The 15,361-nt window shown below is 37.5% G+C and overlaps 1 protein-coding gene across 4 annotated transcripts in view; it reads right to left on the bottom strand.

The window, feature by feature from the left end:
- The window catches only part of CSNK1G3 (casein kinase 1 gamma 3), a 69,713-nt gene that overhangs the window by 13,591 nt on the left and 40,761 nt on the right, over nt 1–15,361 (bottom strand). For 3 of the 4 annotated variants that reach the window (XM_066569048.1, XM_066569045.1, XM_066569046.1), the window contains exons 6-12: nt 15,081–15,229; nt 13,622–13,856; nt 6,402–6,487; nt 6,186–6,270; nt 4,152–4,300; nt 3,071–3,166; nt 2,346–2,441 (exon numbers count right to left, since the gene is read on the bottom strand). In XM_066569048.1, coding sequence (XP_066425145.1) covers nt 2,346–2,441; nt 3,071–3,166; nt 4,152–4,300; nt 6,186–6,270; nt 6,402–6,487; nt 13,622–13,856; nt 15,081–15,229 — 896 coding nt within the window. Of the gene's footprint in view, nt 1–2,345; nt 2,442–3,070; nt 3,193–4,151; nt 4,301–6,185; nt 6,271–6,401; nt 6,488–13,621; nt 13,857–15,080; nt 15,230–15,361 lie in introns of all 4 variants that reach the window. The other variant, XM_066569049.1, reaches the window with a different exon arrangement.

Here is a 15,361-nt window from a genome sequence, read left to right on the forward strand (position 1 = left end):
GAACAAATTGCGGGGAGGTATGAGTTGATCATTAAGAAGTCTGCATGAACTAGAAAAACTGACTGATGTAAGTGGAAGAAGGGATGTCTTCCTTTTACAACTCAATTTCCTAGTACTATTTGAACTTTAACTGAATCTACAAAGTAAAATTAGACATGTCTAGGCACATAAGGATGTTTTGTACACAAGCCAAGGGTCTGGGAAAAATTAAATTAGTACAAAAAGTAGAACAATATCTGTTAATGAAATACCAGTTTGAACCGCAATGGTTCCCAATTCAACTTATCACTAACAGCATACAAATGTATGTTAACAAACATACATCACCAACATTCAATTCCCTCAATGTTAATATGTCACAGAAAAGAATCACTAGCACATTTGAATAATCACCTACAAAAGAGCCTAAGAGATGACATCAGCAGTAGTATTACACATGACTAATAGCACTGACCTAAAAACATTCCACTGTCACTTTGACATAATCTGATAGATTTTCATACCTTGCAGAAAAATTAATAGAACTGATCTCAAAGATGAGCAATGGCTCACTAACATCAAAGAAAAAAATACACTTTAAGTTCACACCTCAGACTTAACTTTACCTTTGAACAATTTTCTGTATGACTTTTAGTATTTGTCTCCTTGGAAGCAACTAAGAATCCTACTAAAGTAGCTAGCTAATGAAACAACAAATAGCATGATTCAGTTAGTATCCCTGCAACAAAGATGTATTTGATAACAGCCACGGGCTATGTCACAGCATAACTGGAGATACTATGTGATTTTATAAGTGCCCTTAATAAGGAAGCATGACCACTCCACAAGAAAAAAGCAATCCAATATGAAAACATCCTGCTGCACAACACTTGATCTTCAAAGACATATGGACATATGCAGTTTTGCACAGTGCTTTCATTCACATGGCAATTGCTTAGCCTCAACAGATCTAAATGATCTGAACTCATTCAGACTGCCTGTATCCTGTGAGGAGAAAGGACTGAAACAACACTATATTAACAGTAAGGAATACTAGTGTTATTTGTGTTATTTCCTAGAAAATGTTCTCCCCATCCCTGAAGGGTATTCAGCCTATTTTACAATGGAAGAAAATTTCTTGTGATCATTACATTTTACCTGACAAAGAATAAAAGATTTCTGAAGTGCCACAATTGCCAACAGAATCATACAATGACACTTTGAAAGTTCTACTAACTGCAATCTAACTAATTCAATGTGTATTTTTCTAACCTAAAATATGGGAAAAGAAGGCTTTTTTAAACATTTGTTAATGGGAATAACAACTTTTAAATTTTTATTTATACACCATAATAATTATCACCTACTAGATTTTGTTACACTACACATGACAGCTGTTTCTAAAGCAACAAAATTTAGAGAATGCTATTACACTGACAGGACTGCAGCCTTTTTTTCTGTATCCTGAACTTTTCATTCTTTCTTCAGGCCATGACAATCTTTTTCCAAATCAAAAACTTCAGAAGAAACATATATAACTCAGATTGTCATAATCAAAAATGCAGCAACAATTTCCACACACAACCCCCGCCCAGATAAGACTTCACAAAGCTGAACCATTTTCATTTTGGCCTCAAAGCTCAAAATCTCATGTAGACTTCACATTTGGCATTTTGAATCTCCCAGTATTAATTCCTCACACATTACTCCAACTATTTCACACCTAAATATATTCAAAGAATGAGACATCAAAAATTTCAAAAATTAGTTTTAAAAATTGAAAATAAACCAGGAAAAGAGCTCTTTGAAGATGAAATAAACTAATAATATAGGAAAAACTTTTGGTTTCTACAGATTTTTTCACTGAGATGTGTGAGGTGCTGCCCTGGGAACCTTTTTCTAGTCAATTACTATTTGAATAATGGAGTGAAGGTTAAGAAAACATCACTAAGTAGCATTTTAATTTGATTTTTACTTAAGGAACAAAAAACATAGCTTGAACAACAACATAATTCAGTGAAGATTGGGTTTCAGTTGCTAATACAAGTAACACATTTAAAGTCTAAACTTCAGTTATTTTCACTGAGCTAAGTATATATTCTGTAAAAAAGACAGCTCACTGTTTTATTTTTGACTTTAACTAAGAAACATGGCAAGAAATATTCCATCAACAAAAAGTTCCATTGTTTCAGCACCTGTTTTCAGTTTGACAACTGAAATGTGAAATAATAAATAATAGCAGCATTCTGAACATTACTGATAAGCAATCTTAATATGAAAACATGAATCATCTGATACATTACAGGAAAGCAGTATTATGTAATGCAAAACAACTGATTTAGGTCATGCAAAGAAGCAGAAGATACCTGTACAGAGCCGCCATGTCTGTCAGATGCCAGGTGAGCCCTCAAATGATGTGGATTGGTTTGCTGTGAGTCCCAAGCTGCCCTATGGTCTGTTGACTATCATTTTTGAATGTATTAGGATTTATGCAAAAGAAAAAAAATTTAAAACAAACAATTTGTGCATTAACTGTCATATTTTTAAGAAGTACAGAAGCGCTACACATTCAATCCCTATATAGATTGCACTTCAACATTATCAACGTACTTACACATGCCTTCATAAATATTTTCATACAGAAAACTAAAGCAGCTAAACCTCAAAATTGTTAGTAAGAAAAAGCACACTAAAATAACCCTCCAATTTTGCTTAGGTAAACTGACACAGCTCTGAATTCCTAACATTGTTACCACCTAAGTCATTAGCCTGGTTTAAAAAAAAGTGAAAATGTTATACACACATGTCAGAATGGAAAGAGAGGAAAGAGTGTATGGAGGAGAGACAGTGAAGACAGTGTGAGTAGAGAGAAAATTCACTACTGATTCACTACACTATATCATAGCTTCAAACAAGCAAGCTTTTAGGAGATATTTATGTATCTCTACATACGTAGACTTTACCAAAAATCTACTTAAAGTGAAAACAAAAGAAACCTAGTCGTTTTTATTCTCAAGTTCTAATAAAAACATAGCACAAATCATTAGACAAAAGACATAGTAATGCTGATAATCTTAGATGAGCAGTTTACCTGATTTTTGGATTGTTGCATTCTGTCTCTGTGTTGATATGCATCTCTGTTTGAAGACATTGCAGGGTCTGAATGTATTGAACCCACTGGAGTAGGCTACAAATATAAACAATATGTAGCAACTGGTAAAAAAAATAAATTTCTAAGTCTCACCAAAAGTTACTGGTTTGTAATAGAAAATAGTATTTAAATCTGACAGCTTCAAATAACACAAAATTATCAGATTCAAGCAGAAGCTTCACTAGATATTTACTAATAACCACAAGAAAAAAAGCAAACCATTACTTACAAAATGTATTGAAGTAGCAATTCTAAGTATTATACATTAATTTTCTGAAAGACTTTAGGTTGATACTTTCTGCAGTTAGCAGTTACGACATTCTGATGAAACCTGATCAAAAGCTAAAAGCAATTTTTAATGCTAAACACTGAAAAATACATTTTGCAATAAAACAAATGCTACCTTTCTTTCACAATCACACAGAGAAGGGTGAAGTGCATAATCTGAAACTGGTAAATATAAACCTATTAGCCCTCCCTTCCCTACATAATAAAAATAATAAAAAGAAGTGAAAAAATTTGAGAAGCTGAAGTTAAACCCCATCCACTACAATTTCTCAAATTATTCAAACAGAGTGTTTCCTGAAACCTTAGAGGCGCCACAATGAAATATTTTATGAACTATGCAATATTTTATCATAGCGAACTGATAAATATCTAGAGTATACCTCATATGCAGATGTATAGCTCTGCATTTTAAAAATACCAGGAATAAAAAAAATTCACGCAATAATGACAATTACTTGCAAAATTTTAAGTTCCTTCAAAAAAACAATCCAAATTTTTACCATCTCATTTTGGACTGAGCAGAGATGTACTTTGATAATAAGAGCATATTTGGAAAGAGAATGAATATGAAGCACTCAAGCCAAAAGATTATGTTAGAACATGCATCTGCAGATGGGCTTGTAATAGCAGCTGTTCAATGCTCTACTAGCAGCCTTGAGAAGCATATGTCTTAATGAAACTCAAAACTGATCACAAAAAGCCATTATATTACTGACAGCTGAACTGTACTCACCAACTGTTTGCCAATCCAGTCGTATTCATAATCAAACATATAACCTTTCCGATCAAGTAAGTCTGTGAAGAGCTTTCTTAAGTAGTCGTAGTCTGGCTTTTCAAAAAAATCTAACCTTCTTACATAACGTAGGTAAGTAGCCATTTCCTCTAGATAAATAAGAAATATATACATATGCCATTATCTGTTTTAATGGAACTCAAAAAAATCCCCACCACCTTATTTAATTTTAAAGCAACTTGTACCTCTCACCATAAAACCTGAACAGTTGTGCACCATGAATTACCAGAAAGAAAAGTTACTTAATGATGTTCTTTAAAATGCCACCATATTCTGAGATATACTACCATATTCCAAACATATCCTAGCAATTTATACCCCGCTAACTTTTCCTTCATGCTACCTGTTGAGATCTTCTATTCAATGTTATAATTCTAATGCACAGTGTGCAAAACTGTGTGGAGAGAAATGCCTCTACTTTCTTCTTTCTTTCCAACCAATTTTACAGAGACAAGACTAAGAATAGGTAAAGAAAGGGATATGCCACATAAAGCATCAGTTTTGTGTCCCCAAGTCCTACTCTGGACAGGATTTCCTTTCATTAGTAATGAGCTACTCTCAGCAAATCCACTTTGCCTATCAATGATATTTTGATTACCTTTCAAGGCATTCATTTATATTTTGGAAAAACCATGTCCATGTCATACATGTCTCCTGTTCCAAGCACTTTTAACTATTACAACTTCTAAAAAAGGTCCTATTTCTTTCTGTCCAATTTTCCAACACCTCATTGATTCTCCTTGTAGTTCTAGAGACCTAGAAGTGACACCTGAAACTTTTAAGTTATTTTAAATATTAGTTCAAGCTGTTTCTAACACAGCTTGTTTTTAATAGAGGTATGATACCAGATTTCAGGTGAAAAGGCTTGCAAAATTTTCAGTGTGAAGGTACAAGCGCAGACTAGTTGATCACTGTAAGTACACATAAAGTATTTTTTTAATGTTTCCTTTAGAAGAATATATTTGAAGAACAGCAGCATTAGCTTACTGCTGCTTCAAAGGATAATTCTTCTGTCTGGGCCCAGTATTGTTTAACTTATCCATCAATGATTCAGACAAAGGGGCAGAGGCCTCCTCAGCAATTTCACTGACAACACAAAGCTGGGAGGAGTGGTCGATAGCCCAGAGGGCTCTGCAGCCCTTCAGAAGGACCTCAGCAGCCTGGAGAGATGGGCACAGAGGAACCTTCTGAAATTCAGCCAAGGCAAGGGCAGGGTCCTGCAGCTGGGGAAGAATAATTCTGTGCAGCAGCACAGGCTGGAGGCCAAACCTTCTGGGAAGCAGCTCTGCAGAGAAGGACCTGGGAGTCTTGGTGGACAACAAGCTCTTCAGAGCCAGCTATGTGCCCTGGGGGCCAAGAAGGCTGATGGAATCCAGGGGTGCATTATGAAGAGCAGGTCAAGGGAGGTGATCCTTTCCCTCTAGTCAGTGGCTATGTCCAGTTCTGAGTTCCTCAGTACAAGAGAGACATGGAGCTCCTGGACTGGGTCCAGCAAAGAGCTACTAAGTTGATCAAGGGACTGGAGCATCTTTCATATGAGGAAAGGTTGAGGGAGCTGGGCCTGTTCAGCCTTGAAAAGAGGCAACTGAGAGGGGACCTGATTAATACATTAATACATATAAAATACATAAAATACATCTAAGGGGTGGTTGCCAATAGGATGAATCCAGGCTCTGCTCAGCGGTGCCCAGCAATAGCAGGAGAGGCAATGGGCAGACACTGAGGCTGTGCCACCCAAACTCAAGGAAGAGCTCCTTTACTGTGCAGGTGACTGAGTACTGGAACTGCTTACCCAGAGAGGTTCTGGAGTCTCCTTCACTGTAGATATTCAAGAACTACCTGGACACAATCCTGTGCCACATGCCCTGTACTGTGATCTAGTACACGTACTGTAGTTTTAAACCCCAGCAATCACCTATGCCAGTTTCATTTTATAAATCAAGACACAACGTTTTTATTAACAGCAGACATTACCTGGGAAGTTTTCACACAATACTTCTATAGGAGTTGCTCGTTTAGTGTCTCCAATTTTCTGGTAACGTTCCTTTAATGTATCTGCCTATGACAGAAGAACAAACAAGCTTCTGAAGTTATACAGCTTGCAGACACACATTCCAAAAAACCCCAAATATGTCAATAAAAAGCTGATGATCTGAAAACAGGACAGAGGCAGATATCAAAACCCACTACCTTTAAACCTTGCCAGGGAAGACTTCCTCTGAGAAAATACATAAACATATGACCCAATGCTTCCAAATCATCTCTTCTACTTTGCTCTGAAACAAAATGCAAATATTATTAGAAACTTCCATCTGTGTAATTTTACATTATATTTAGAAGACTAGCTTCCAAATTATATAAAAATAATTGTTAGGTATAAAGTACTTGAAACCAAACTGAGCATGTGGGGGCAGGCATTCTTGTGTACTACAGACTGCCTTAAGAACACAGCTAAACCCAGAAAAAAAGCAGATGCAGACTGCAGGTATATTCATCTCAACAGCACTTTAAGAAAATTATCTGGCTGAAAGAAATCATTCTCAAAAATGCAGAAGGATTTTTTTTTTGAGCTACTGGAAAAACTTCATGATTTAGTAAACTTTATGATCTAATGAAATGTTAGGACCAAATGTTCATTGTTCTTGCAGTAAGAAGTTAATTAAAATTGATCAACTGTAGAATTATTTGGGGATTTAGATTACAAAGGAGTCTGGCCTCTGCAAAACTGATTCTTAATCTAGAACCTATAACAGCTCTGACAAGAGAGTACATGTACTAAAGGTAAGAACGACATTTTCCTAGTTTTGTTTGAGGATAAGTACTTGTTTAAACAAATTGGCTTCATTTGGCCTTTCTATTCATATTAAGAGCAGACTTTCTATTCATATTAAGAGCAAACCCCAGATGAGTTTCAAGTATTCATTGTGTGATAACTAACCTCTGCAATAATTAAGCACTATCACAAAAAGACCAATACAATCAAGGATATGGGTAGTTCCCCAGAGAGCATTACAGATGGCTAGATTACAGTAAATTATGACTCCATGTGATTATGCTTTCTGTAGCCAAATAACTTTGACAACACTTTATACACTGTTCTTCTGAATTTAGGGAAATCCCAAAATAATTACCAATTTACATATCCAGCAAACACTGAAATTTGCAGAACTTTCACAGACGCAGATCTTTGTCTTCATTAACCTCCCAGTCAGAATCTACACTCCCTGTAATCTCACTTTCCCCTCCTGAAAATGAAGTGAACTGGAGAAGAAGCAGAGTAATTTTATCCCTAAAAGAAATTATCTTATTGAAAGGTAGGGCACCAGTGACATGCTAGTAAGAGCTGCAGAGTATTTGTATATCCTTCAAATAGCTCTCTGAATAAAGCCACGTTATTCTTCACATAGACAAAATACCTTCTATTCCATATGCACACTCCCAACTTGGCACAAAACTACCAGAAATCCTTGATCAAATGTCTCTTCTGAAACAAAAGATTATTGACTACAGGATGTCCAGTAACTATGTATTTCCTATACACCTTAAAAGAGTGGGTTTTGGTGATTTTGACCAAGTTTTGATTACACATTTAAAGTTTTTCTAGCAGCTATGCATTTGTTATGACAATTTTATATACTATGGATCCTAAAATAACACTTTTTATTTAAGGACAACATCCTTCCTTACTCATACGTACTAACAGATAAAGTTCCAGGTCAACAGAGACATATTCAAAAATAACGTATAAGAGAATGTGAACCTGACAGCCTCCCTCTTTACTGAAAACACTTTTTTACAAGGGTCAGCTGTAAGACCATTCAAGCAGCTCAGGAAATTATCTACACACTAAAAATATCACCCGAAAAAATTGTCTTATTACCACTATTTTGAGAGTTGAGTCTATAACTGTATCCTATATGCCACTGTCTCTGTAAACACAGAATTTGAGGACCTTCAGTGCTCTGTATATCTCACTGCATGAATTAAAAAATATACTACATATCACAGAACATTAAAAAAATTGTTGGAATGGAATGATTCAGGCTCTTTAGGAAGGAGAGGCAAGGGAGACCAGGAGGTAATGTTACCCTCCATGGCAATAGCAAGCTGAGTGCATGGAGTTTTGTCTGGGGATGGATGAGGAGCTGACTGAGCGCTATTGGGGACCGATTAACAGGAGGGCAGGGTTAGGTGGCCACAGGCACTCCAGCCAGGAAGACTGAGCAGCTGAGTCCTTGTGGTGGTGCATCCCTCCCTCACCCCTTCTAGGCCACTGTTATCTGAAAAAAAGCTCATTAGGTCTCAGCTTGACAAACAGCACCTGGGCTCAGCTTCTCTTGAGTATATCAGAAACCCTTTGCTCCCAAGAGTCCCTGCTGTCTAACAAGCTCATGTTTTCTTTATGAACAGTCTTGGAAACTATTTTTCTTGCTTGCATAGCATAACATCCCTGTTCTCACACTTTCAACTGTGTGCCAACTCACACTGTGGCCAGGATGAAACATTATTATGACTAAAGCCCACTCTCTTGTGATCCTATAAAACAGTGGTCTAAAATGAGAACGTTTGAATTCTTCTGGACCGTAGCAGCTGAGACCAGCAATCTCTCTGAGCTGGGCCTCTCAGAGCCCACAAACTCCCAAGTTTGCTGTATTCAGACAACTGCTGAACAAAAATGAATTATAGGCCAATACCCTTGCTCCTAAAGGGCTCCAATCTTTGCACAATAAAGAGATGCAAAAGCACTTAGAGTGAGTATTTCACTGCCTTTGAGGGGAATTTTTTGACAGGTACTTTTGCACTGACTTTGTGTGCATAAACATACACATATGCTACAGCAAACTCTGGGAGAAATGCTGCTCTCTCAGATGTTCAGGTATCTGGGATATCAAAGTTAGGCTTGTAAGTAAGGTTAGGTTATAAGACAGTTTAAATGTTGTTGAGTGTTAATTCCTATGTTGAATTGTTAAGTTTAAGGTTTACGTAAAGGTGTAAGTTAAGGTTAAATACTTTTGAGTGCTGTTAAGCTTTTAGGCGGCATTCTTTTTTATACCTCCCCTCACTGTCCTTTTGTCACTTGTCACATGCACCTAAATAAACACACAGCCCTAGACAGTTCATTTCTGTTTTTATTGACTGGATTTTAGTAGTGGTTTGGATTTTCTCTTTTTCCTTGGTGTAACTGATTAGTAAGTATCAGAGTGAATCTTGCAAAGAACTTTGTCATTGCTTAATATTAAATCGGGGTTTTACTGATACCCTTGTTGATGATTTTTTAAGTGACCTCAAACACTCATTCATAACAGCTGTCTACCAATATACAGGAACCACCTCATGTTCACAAGCCCTGGTCCTCACAGGGGAACCTCAACCACTCTGATATCTCCTGGAGTGACAAGACAGCAAGGCATCAGCAATCCAGTAAGTTATCCTTGATGATAGCTTCCTTCTCCAAGTGACAGAGAACATAAAAAGGAGGATGTGCCATGCTGGAGCTCGTTCTCACCAACAAGGAGAGGCTGGTGGGGAAGGAGAAGCTCAAGGGCAGCCTTGGCTGCAGTGATCATGAAATGCTGGAGTTTGAGATCCTAAAGGTAGTGAGAAGGGAGCAAAGCAAACCCAGTATCATGAATTTCAGCAGATGCATCTTGGCCTCTTCAGGGATCTGCTTGGCAAAGTACCATAGGACCCAGCAGGGAAGCAGGGTCCTAAGAAAGCTGGTTAATTTTATTGAAGCATGAATTCCTCCAAGCCCAGGAGCAATGCCTTCCAACAAAGTCAAGCAAAAACCATCAGGAGGCCTGCATGGATAAGCACTGAGGTCCTAGATGAATCCAAAGAAAAAAAAGGAAGCATATAGAGAAGGGAAGCAAGGACAGGTAGTCTAGGAGGTATACAGAGAAATTGTCTGAGCAGCCAGAGATCAGCTTAAGAAAGCTAAAGCCCTGAGAGGATTAAATGTGGCCAGGAATGTCAAGGGCAATAAGAAGAGATTCTATAAGTAAGATGGTGACAAAAGGAAAACTAGGAAAAATGCATGACATCTCCAGAAGGAAACAGGAGACCTGGGATATGGAGAAAGCTGAGGCAAAAAAATTACATTGCACCACAGGTAAGCTTAGATTGGATCCTGGGGAACATTAAATTACTTTTTTGCCTCCATCTTCCCTGGTATGTATTCCAGTCACATTACTCATGTCACAAGAAGAAAAGGGCAGGGACTGGCAGAATGAAGAACACTGTAGATCAAGTTGGAGCCCATCTAATGAACTTGAAGGTGCACAAGTCCACGGGACCTGCTGAGATGCATCTACGAGTCTTTAGGGAGTCTCAGGCGAAGACAATAGCCATTACATCCACTACATCTGAGAAGTCATGACAGCCCAGTAAAGATTCCACAGACTAAAAGAGGAGAAAGATAACCCCCATTATTACAAATGGAAGAAAAGGAAGGCATGAGGAACTATAGGCCTGTCAGTCTCACCAAGGGCCCAGCAAGATCACACTGTAGATCCTTGTGGTAACTATACTGAGGGACATGGAAAATAAGGAGGTGGCTGATGATGGTCAACATGGCTTCAGTAGGGGCAAATCATGCCTGACAAGTTTGGTGGCCTTCAACACAACTACATGTTGGTGCATGGAAGAGCAACCAACATCATCTACCTGGATATATGCTAAGCATCTGACACTGTAACACAGGATATCCTTGTCTCTAAACTGGAGAGACACTGATTTGACAGCTGAAACAAATGGATAAGGAATTAGCTGAGTGGTCATACTGTAAATCATAGTCAAGAATTCCCTATCCAAGTGGACACTAGTTCCTTAGGGGTTGTACTGGAACTACTGTGGGGTGACACCTTCGCTGGTGTCATGGACAGTGGAATCAAGAACACCCCCAGGAAGTCTGCCAAGTTCATCTGGCCATGTGGTGCTGTCAACAGCACCTTCCCCTTGAGGGAAGGGATGCCACAGAGGGACTTGGACAGGCCTGGGAGGTGGGCCTGTGTGAACATGACAACGAGAAGTGCAAAGACCTGCACCTAAGTTAGGGCAATCCAAGCACAAATACAAGCTGGACAGAGAATGGAAAGCAGCCCTGAGAAGGATTTCCATGTGCTGGTGGATAAGAGGTGGGACATGACCCCACAACGTACACTCACAGCCTAGAAAGCCAAACATGTCCTGGGCTGCATCCAGAACAGTGTGGCCAGTAGAGTGAGGGAGGGGATTCTACACCTCTGCTCTGGTGAGACCCCACCTGCAGTGCATCATCCAGCTCTAGGGTCCCCAAGATACAAAGCACATAGACCTGATCAAGCAAGTCCATGAAGACATTCAGGCAGTGTCCCTCCCATGAAGGCAGTCAGAGAGTTGCTGCTGTTCAGCCTGGAGAAAAAAAGTCTTCAAGAAGACATTACAGCTCCTTCCAGTACCAAAAAGAAGCCTGCAAGAAAGCTATTCAGGAACATTTTAGAAGGACATGTAGTAACACAACAAGGCCTAGTGGTTTCATACTGAAAGACAATAAGTTTAGATTAAAGATTCAGGAGAACTCCTCAGTGTGAGAGTAGCAAGACACTGAAACACCTTGCACAAAGAAGCTGTCTCATCTCTGGACCTGTCCAAGGCAAATTTGCATGAGACTTTGAGAAACCTGATGTTCCAGCCTATGGCAACAGACTCAGAACTGATGATCTTTAAGGTCCTTTCCAGCCCAAAACCATTCTACGATTAAATAAGTTACCATTAGACAAAAATAAACACATCTTGTGTAAATATCAGACATGTAATCAAAATTCAGTTTGCTTTTCAAGTAATTACCAGTTTTACATTTTGGTTTATTTTTCTTAAAAGGTTTGGGGCAATCATTTATTTAAGGAGGAGTAAAAAATTGATTTTAAAAGGGGTTGTGCCACTGTTGAAAATGCTGTAATAATCAGAAGTCTATTCTGCTAGTGGAGATGAGAGCCCAGTGTCAAAAATGTAACAGTCACCTCACACTGACATCACCATTTATGCCTGAAAAATATAGCGGATGCTTCTTTGATCTGAAGAACCTGAGTTCCAAAAGTTAGACTTAGGAAGCTAAAACCCTACACTTGAGGTGCTGCACTTTGTTGCACTAAAGAGCAACAAAGCTGGTGAAGGGTCTGGAGCACATATCCTATGAGGAGCAGCTGATGGAGCTGAGGGTGTTTAGAAAACGAGGTCTGGGGGAGAGCTTATCACTCTCTACAACTCCCTGAAAAGAGACTGTACCAACACTGGCCTCTTCTCCCAAGGAACAAGGAATAGGACAAGAGGAAAAAGCCTCATGCTTGCCATAGGAAAGTTTAGATTGGATATTGGGAACATTTGCTTCACCAAAAGGGTTCTAAAACATTGGAACAGGCTGCCCAGGGAAGTGATTGAGTCACCACTTCCGCAGGTATCTTAAAGCCTTGTAGATGTGGCACTTAGGGACATGCTTTAGTGGTGGACTTGGCAGTGCTGGGTTAACAGTTGGTCTTGATGACTTTAAGGATATTTTCCAACCTAAGTGATTCCTGGCTCTGCTTTATTGATAAAGCACCTTATTCCTGTCTGAGAAATGTGAATGGTTTCTCATTTGTAGTTTTAACAGCTATGCTTACAGTTAAACTGTAAGTATTGTGCAACGTTTTTATGATCAACTCAAAGAATAACCTAATAAGTGATTACCATGCAGTGATAAACAACTGGCTTACACAAATTCAAAGGGGTCAACTAACTGATTTCACTGGAAAACCTCTCTATAGCTGTAATAAACAAAGATCTGAGTACTCATACCTTTCTCAAGGTGAATTTATTCATTCAATAAAAACAACTTTTCTATTTAGAGATATCCTGTAATTTCTTTAGCTTGCTGGCATAACCTTTAATAACTCTGACAGTGCCTTATTAACAGTGTAAGCACTAAAAAAAAAAAATTACAAAAAAAAATCGAGAAATCAGCATTATCTCTAAGCTGTTTTATTACTTTATGATGCATTTCAAAGAGATCAGAAAAGCAAGGAAGTATTGAAAATCCATGCTATTGCAACCTATTGACTTTTGTGTATTTAATAAGCACACCGATTTCCTGGACACTTCACCCTGCCATGGTATACTTATAATGTGAAGGTATTATGCTACAAAAAGATACACCACATCTTTCTTTTAAGGAAAGCTAACAAAGAGGACAATTCCCAAGACATGATCAAGATGATTAGCAATTCAAAAAAGATTATTCCCATAAACAGCATTTCCATAAGGCCAAACTATATTTTGCACAATACACAAAATTTGTAGTTCTTAATGACTACGGACTGACAAAAACTGTTACTTGAAAGCAAGATGGTTTTTGACAAACCACAGCTGTTTCTGTACTTAAAAAGCACACGTACCTTTTCCTAAATGTGTATTTATACTCATGTATCTAGCTGTTCCTGTAAGGCTCTTGTGTTCTCGATATGGTATGTGCTTCTTTGTTTCTGGATCTACGTACTCCTTTGCTAAACCAAAGTCTATAATGTGAATAATTTGCTGGGTTTTGCTTCCAGGTCGTCCTATTAAGAAGTTCTCAGGTTTTACATCTCTGTATATCAAGTTCTTTGAATGGACATATTCCATACGAGAAATCTTCAATAAAAGAAAAAAAAATAGACAAGGAAGTTTAATTTAAGCTTCAGATTGCCACATTAAAATGTGTCAGAAGCTAAATATCTTATATTGGCTTTATACATAGAAGAAATCACCCCTCCTAATATCTTAAAACGAAAGCAATATTGCTCTTAATGAAGTATCTCCCAGTTAAAGTCAACGAAAATTGTACACTTTTCCAAAGCAGATACATCAACTGTTGTATTGGAAACTTTCACACTGGACATTAGTCATGAATCTTGCACACAACAGAAGTTTTTGCCTCTCAAAACAGCTGGCACAAGTATGTTTTGTGTACATGAAAAGTAAAACCAGAAATTATGTCACCAAGCAGTAAGCAGCAAAGTCTGATCTATTACATATTAAAGATATAACTGAGAGAAGCACTGAAAGCTCATCACTATGCATTCTAGCTGGACTGCTTTCTATCAAAATTTCCACATTCAGAAAAAGAACAGGAAGTATTACATAAAGCTGATCTCTGGACTTGTGAGGACTTGAGCATTTAAAAAAAAGAACTTGGCTATAAATAAGTTCAACGTGTCTGTACGTCTGTATGTCTGTAGCTGGAGTCTGTTATATAACTACAATCATGTTTTAAACAGCTATTTTTAACCACTATGGGTAAAAAATATCACTATTTAGGGAGGTGGAAATCTGGTAAATTTGTACAGCCTTATTTGTCCTTCTTTCCACTTCCACTCACCCTCAAGTCAGAACCAAATAAGGAATCATCAAAAAAGAGAATAATTCTTCATTTAATAATTTTGTGCTATAAATTCTAGAAGAATTTGGGGAATTTTTCATTTGTTTGTTTGCTTTCTTATAAGAATGCCCAGGAAAAAAATACTTATGCTATTTAGGAGTCTCATAATACAACTGCTTGTGTGGGCTAAAATTACTTTTATTTCTTTAAGGTTTTCTTTTTTGAAAGAGTATATCAAAATTTATGATTTTAGATTGTGATTAGAACGCAGAAAGCACAAGTAATTACATTCACTAAATGACTTGAAAAACTGAAATAAAGTAAATGAAAGTAATCTAAGAGTATTCCTGCTTAAACTGTATGACAAGAATTTTAAATACCACCAACATCAATTTAAAACTGAAGTGCAAATCTCCTAAGTGAAGTAAGCATTTAATCCATTGAAGACTAATATAGTTATTCTAGTGAACACTCAAATTAACATCTATTCTACTTACCAACTGAATGGCTATCATAAGAACGGTTTTAAGAGAAAATGTCCTACCACACAAGTCAAATAAATCTTCCAGACTAGGTCCAAGTAGTTCTAGCACCATGGCATTATATTTGCCACATGGGCCAAAATAATAAACCTGAGGTATTCCATCTGTAAAATGAAAATACAAAGTAATGATAAGGGATTAAGATTAAGGTACATAGCAGTATAATTCCTACCCAATTTCAAGTCGATCATAAGTTAAAAATACATTTTTCACATAGAAACAAAAATAAACCTCAT

The sequence above is a fragment of the Molothrus aeneus genome, chromosome Z (genome assembly GCF_037042795.1).
Source record: "Molothrus aeneus isolate 106 chromosome Z, BPBGC_Maene_1.0, whole genome shotgun sequence".
Lineage (NCBI taxonomy): Eukaryota > Metazoa > Chordata > Aves > Passeriformes > Icteridae > Molothrus > Molothrus aeneus.